At 35.6% G+C, this 6,742-nt stretch overlaps 1 protein-coding gene across 3 annotated transcripts in view; it reads left to right on the top strand.

The window, feature by feature from the left end:
• Nucleotides 1-6: 6 nt before the first annotated feature.
• Nucleotides 7-6,742, top strand: part of LOC117338819 — a 38,271-nt gene continuing 31,535 nt past the window's right edge. For 2 of the 3 annotated variants that reach the window (XM_033900173.1, XM_033900172.1), the window contains exon 1: nucleotides 3,545-5,238. In XM_033900173.1, coding sequence (XP_033756064.1) covers nucleotides 3,894-5,238 — 1,345 coding nt within the window. In that variant the 5' untranslated portion in view covers nucleotides 3,545-3,893. The other variant, XM_033900174.1, reaches the window with a different exon arrangement.

Genomic DNA, 6,742 nt, shown 5'->3' with positions numbered 1-6,742 from the left:
CAGACGACTGATCTTGAATTGACCGCGGATTTTTCTGTTTCCTGTGCTGAGAAATGTCAAGTCACAAGTTTACAAGGAATGGCTACATACTGCCATGTACAAAATGAACAAAAGAAGGGCAGAACAAGGGTTTGTTTATAAAATAATAACTTCCCGAGATTCGGTCCTTGTTTTATTTGTGCACCAGATGGTGTGCTCATGTGACCACAGCCACAGTCAAATGACAGTGTCAGTGGGTGTCGTCATCCTTTTTCTTTACTGTTTACAATAATTATGTGTAATATTTCAAAACTCAGAAAACTCAGGTGATCATATGTTAAGGCCCACCGGCCTCTTGTTTCATGCATTTCCATCCTTTTTTCCTTGAATTTTCCTGATTTTATTTTTCAACTGATTTGTGCTGAATTTGGCAAAGTTGAAGAAAAATTGTGAATGTGAATGAGTTAATTAATCAATAGTAAAGTGTAGACTGATTTATTTTGTAGGCTACAGTCTATTACAAAGTTTTTTAAGTCAATACCATCACCAACATGTAAGTATAGTGTTTAAACAACATAATTAAGAGTACCGTATTGGAAATCTTTAACATAAAACAAAAAAGAGAAATTTAGTTGTAGAAGATATGGCATTGACATACATGTATATTCAGTTAATTCTGTTTTTTTCCATATATTTTCTTGTGCTTAAAAATTTTGTCTCCAGTTGCAATTTAGATTAAGAAAACTATGTGCGCATGTGTGTATCACTTTGGCTGTTGATTTATATTGATAACCTAAAATAGTGTGACGTACCCCACTAACTACAAACTAACTTATAATTAGTAACAATATTAGAAACTATTCATAATTATATAACATTTCATATTTTCAAAAACCCCACCATGACTTTAATATATGGCATCAAGTTAATACTGAACCTAGTGACTGCTAAGGATTGTGGGAAGGTCAGGGGCAACCACATATAGATTATAGGGGCAAATAAAGAGCTATTTATCTCTCTACTTATCTCCGTTATATATGCTTCTGTTAAAACTGATGTGATTGGCCTGATTGCTGTAGAGGAGGTTGGAATTAGACGTTAAAATGACAGAAATATTGAATTTAGGTAACAAATAAAAAAATCTCTAGCTTTGAAGGATTCCCAAATATGAGATCTCCTCTACAGCGTCCCAGTTCTACCCCTTGACATAAGTACATTTATGTGCATTAATACATGTAAAAGTATGCCATATGAACTATGCTCTTCTTGGTATACAAAAATACATTATACGCTTAGCTCAAATGTTTAGAGCGTCTGTCTTGAGCTCAGCTAGCCAGGTCCCAGGTTTGAGTCCTGATCTGGTCGCAGGGCATCCAGTTGACCCTTGACTTTTAGCAATTTCAGAAGTCAAATCACTATTTCTTAGAAATCTGAAGGGTCAAAACATATGTCAAATAGACATGTCCCTTCAAACCCAGGAGTCAGATCTCATTTTGGGGAGTCAAAAACGTACTTTCAAGGGTCTACTGGATGCCCTGGGTCGTTACAGTTAGATTTCACACCCGACTAAATACCCACAGAAAATCAAAGGTAGTCTAAGGTCCGGCATGCATGTTTCCCAGGGTTGAAGGAGGAAGGAATATAGTGGAACTGGACTTTACTTAACACTACTTGGTGCCCTGCAGGTAGCTCAAATGGTAAGAGTGTCCGTCAATTGCATGCTACCATTCATTGGTCATGATGCATTGAAATAACTGACTGTATACATATAGGGTTGTGAGCATTTTCAGGCAGTTTCATTGGCCTTGCATTGGCTCATATTAAAAAAAAGTTTTTAAAGTTTCCATTGTTCAGGACAGTTGGACCTTCTTTCAAGGTAAGAAATTAAATTTTGAGTTCTGAATAGGACAGATGGGTTGCAGACCTTCTTTCAGGGCAAGAATAAGATTTCACTGGTGCTTTGGGCAAGTTCAGGTTAAAACAATTTGCCCAAAGTTAAAACTCAACAATCCAATAAACTTGTTAACTGAATTAGTATTACCAATACAAGAAATTTTGAATTTGCCTTTTGGGCAAGTTTAATCATCAGTATATACTTGCCTACTAGAGGCACTGACCAAATCTACTGGGTTTCTTCTTGTCCTGCTTTATTACAAAATACATGTAATATCTTACAATTATAGAGGTATAAGAAGGATAAACATTTAACAGAAAGGGGTATTACAATAGGTTTTTTAACTGCTTTGTAATTTACAATTTAACAGAAAGTCCCTAACTTTTTCTACATTTTGGCATTCATGTTATGTGTAAAGTTTGTGCTTGTGCAAACATTGAAAGAAAAGAAGAGTAAAGAGCTTTACCTATCTTGTCACCAGCCAGGGGCTTTTTTTGGGGCCGATTTAAGGCCCCATTCCCCACGGTAAAATTGGATAGTTTTCCCAATCCGACCAGTTAAAATTCCCAATTGAATGATCTATAAAAAAATTGTGTCTTTAAAAATCTGGATGGTGCCATCCCGTCTACGTTTTATTGGTTATTCTGGCCTGATAAAGGGAGATAATGCTCTAGAGTCTAAATAAATATAAATGTATTTGTCTTGTTATTTTTACCATTATGTCCATTTTTCCCAATTTACCTGTTGCCGCACATTTTTCCAATCCCAAAGCCATAGGCCCCATTCCCAAAGTAGTGAAAAAAAACCTGCCAGCATTCCAGGATCAATTGAGGACACCACAGCTCATTCGGGATCTCTTGTTGCCAATAACCTATGCTTTAGCAATTTAAATGTATAACAATAATTTAGTTATGTTTTAGTTTATTGTTATATCATTTTGTATTATAATTATATATTAGTGGCTTAAATTATAGATGATATGTTTTTTTGGTTGGTTTGGATAATATAAATCATAATATACAAGGTTTGTGCATTGGCAGTATTTCAGGTATGTTGAAACATTTCTGATTGATCTGGACCAGTTGCTAGATATAGTTACATCTTACAAAATGGAAGTCTCATGAATGTTTAAAGTTTAAGTGAAATTTACTGTTAATATGACTCTTTGAATTGATTGATATAACAATGTATTGTGAACATGCTTTGTTAGAAGCTTATATTAGTGTTCAGATTCTTTCAATTAAGGCATCAATTTAAATATAAACTACAATTAAGTTATAGAATTAAGGAATATATATATATATAGTCACATCTACTACAGAAATTGAAGACCTTGAATAGGTTCAACTGTTAAATAACACCTGGAATTTTCTGTTTTGTAACATCATAGTTTTGATTATCTAATCAATCATGCAATGTCTTAAGTTTTGTATCATACTAAACTTGATGTTTAATTACAGATAACATATTAAAAAGAAATTTAAATATATTTTGATTCTGTTGACTATTGAAACTCTTGGTCTGAGTGTAAGTGAATATTAACTTACTTCAGAACTGGGTAAAATATTAAATTAGAACCCTGAAATGTGATGATAGACAGTATATATTGTATGTTTCAGCGGACAGGCATCCAACAGGCCGTGTTCCACGGGAAGAAGTCAACGGTATGTAAACTGTCCAACCAATGGCTGGTCCACCTAGATGGTAGTTAACTGTGCTTCTGCTTTGCTATGTGGAGATGTTGTACTGGACTGTGGTACAGTGTAGACGTATACTTGTTTAGTTGGATGCCATCACATACATTTTTGTGTACCTCTATATTGTTTGCTGGACAACTGGGTGGTCACTCTTTATTCTGCTTTACCCTGTTTATTGTTGTTTTGGAATCACTTTTTTGGTGATTTTTTTTTTGATATATTCCCATCCATATATTGGAACGGAAGACACTTTTTGTGAATATAAACACGCTGACATCTATTGTCAAATCTGTATACACATTAACTTGTATATTCATCCAAGCATGCATCCATTCAACTCAAACTATAGCAGAGAGAGGGGACCAAGGCAGCAAGGATATAGTACTGATAATCATAGCTACAACAATGCAGGAAGAAGGCCGGAACAGTGTGGAAATGGGAACCAGTTTCCTGTGCAAAATTACTATGGAAATAACTCTCAAATGTGTACAGATATGCACGGAAATAATCGGAATAGACGAGGTTTCCAAGGGGGATGGAACAACTTTAATCCTCCAAGGCAATTTCCAAATCAGCAGTTTTGGTGTCATGAAGCTGGACAGAGTGAGGAACAAAATAGGAGACAGATGGAGCAGCAAAGAAGAAGAAGCTATCTTGAACAATTTGGCCATCCAGATATACAGCAAAATGAAGCTCAATTTAATAGGCATTATACAAATTCATGCAATGGAAGAAACTATCATCCTGATCATCTTGGAGATAGACGATGCTCTCCTGAGTTTGATGGGGCAAGACATAGCATCAGTGGGCTTTTAGGGGATTTTCCTAGAGGAAGGCAAACTTCAGGTTTTCAACATTTAGAAAGAAGACAAAATCAACAAGATACTCTGAGACAGCTCAATTTCAGTAATAATGACATGCACACAAATTGGGATTGGATCAAACCAAAATTAGTTAGCTTGATGGAAATTTACTTTGATCAGTCTTCTGAAGATTTCAGTAATGAGCAACAACCGATGAGAAACTCTACTCAATACAGGGGTCAGGCAACATCTTTTCAAAAGTCCCCTTCATTTCAGAAATGTGAAAAAAAGAAGAAAAGAGGCCCTTTTGGTAGAAACTGCCATGCCAATCAAGCAACTAAAGTACAAACACATTCAAATGATAATGGCAGTTTTGATAACAATTTCAGTGATGGACCAACTCACTGTGACAATAAGGAAATTGGAATTGTCAAGGATAGTGAAAAACTGATTCCAGCAATAGCTGCAGGTACATTGTCTGATAAATCATTGTCAGTTGACCATTCACCTCAAAAATATTCAGAGAGCCAGAACCACAAACTGACAGGTCTTGACACAGAGGGTGAAAACGGTAGCAATTCCGATGACAGGAACAAAACGGCACCTACAACTGGAGATGGCAACTCAAAAGTCTCTCATGAAAATAATCAAAATCAGCTCTGTGACATTCAAACTGAATCAAATCCGTCTCTTGGTGAAAATCAACAAAATAAGGCTCCGTCCCCAAGAAGTGAGCTGGTGGATGGATCTGATTGTCACACAACCCAAACAGATGAGTCAGCTGTAGAACATGTTCAACAAAGCATGGAACTTGTTAGCCTGGATAGTCAAAAATGCGCACCACAGGATAATCAAGGACAGACAGGTAACATTTTCATAGATGTTTTTTGTTACAGTTGCCTCCATTACTTAGCACTTCACCATCACATGATCATTCATGACAAAGGGAAAAAAAGTGAGAAGCAAAGTGGGGTGTCCCACTACTTTTATACAGTGTATACAGACTTTTGTAAGTTGTTTTCCTGTTTAATTTATCATGTCTCCTCTATAATGATATAAAGACAATTACTAAGATAGAGTGTATGGATTAATGTTGTGTACCCTTTTAGAGAGTTACAAAAACTGTAATGTATTCCAAATAATTTTGCAGAAACATTCAAACACACATTATTATGACTGGTAGCTAAGATAATGCATCAGCAATTCAAATGTTAAATGTTGTTTGAATATACAGTGTTGTGTTTGTATATAGTTATGATATCTTTGCTATAATGAGGGGGCCGCGGTGGCCGAGTGGTTAAGGTGTCCCGACACTTTAACGCTAGCCTTCCACCTCTGGGTTGCGAGTTCGAAACCTACGTGGGGCTGTTGCCAGGTACTGACCGTAGGCCGGTGGTTTTTCTCCCGGTACTCCGGCTTTCCTCCACCTCCAAACCTGGCACGTCCTTAAATGACCCTGGCTGTTAATAGGACGTACGTTAAGCAAAAAAAAAAAAAAAAAAATTGCTGTAATGAATTGGAAAGTAACTTGCAAGTTGAAAAGAAAGTCAAGCAAAACATTTTTATTTCTCAATTAAGAGATACATCTGTTCAGGATATAGAGCACTGGGAAGCTCCACCTTAACTTGCATGTTCACTTTGTTTGAATTAAACAAAACCTTCTGGGAGTCAGAATTTATGCTCCTTCCGTAAAGTTTGTGGATTTTAGTTCATTTGCCTGAGGAGTATCATTGTTACATGTTTATTGTGAGAATGTGTACATGTGACCTCATGATCATTGAATGGAAGAGAGGCTGACATTTTTGTATGATGTCTAAAACACATTCTTCTTTGATTTTCTATTTAAATTTCAGTTGATTAATTGATCAAATTTGGTGCAAAGATTTGATCATGTCCTGGCATATCAACCATTTGTTGTTTAATGGGTTGATATGAATTGATTGAACTATTTATGATTTTTGGAATTCATAAATTTGAAGCTGATTATCTTTTGACTTGACCAAGTGATTGTTCTTGTTTGGATCATTCCACAAAATGGCTGTCCTTGGTCAATTTTTCAACCTTGGTCAATGGTAACAAATTTATACTTTAAATAGTGTTCTTGCTATCACAGTTCTGAACATTGTACATGTTATATTTTTGTTACCATTCAAAACTGATTATGTATATGTAGTCTTACAGGCTTATAGGTAATTAGTTCTCATTTCTACCCCTAATATGGACAAAAGTAGAGATTTCCCTTATTTCAACTATAATGTAATTATATACTTCACCTATTACATAATTCTGAAAGTCATAAAACAAGATATCCCAGATGGTCTTGTAAACCATGGCCAAAATTGAAAGTTCTGAAATAATTAGTTCTTCTA

The sequence above is a fragment of the Pecten maximus genome, chromosome 12 (assembly GCF_902652985.1).
Source record: "Pecten maximus chromosome 12, xPecMax1.1, whole genome shotgun sequence".
NCBI classification, from domain to species: Eukaryota; Metazoa; Mollusca; class Bivalvia; order Pectinida; family Pectinidae; genus Pecten; species Pecten maximus.
Note: the sequence above shows the minus strand (reverse complement) of the source record. Positions and strands in the feature narration are given on the sequence as shown.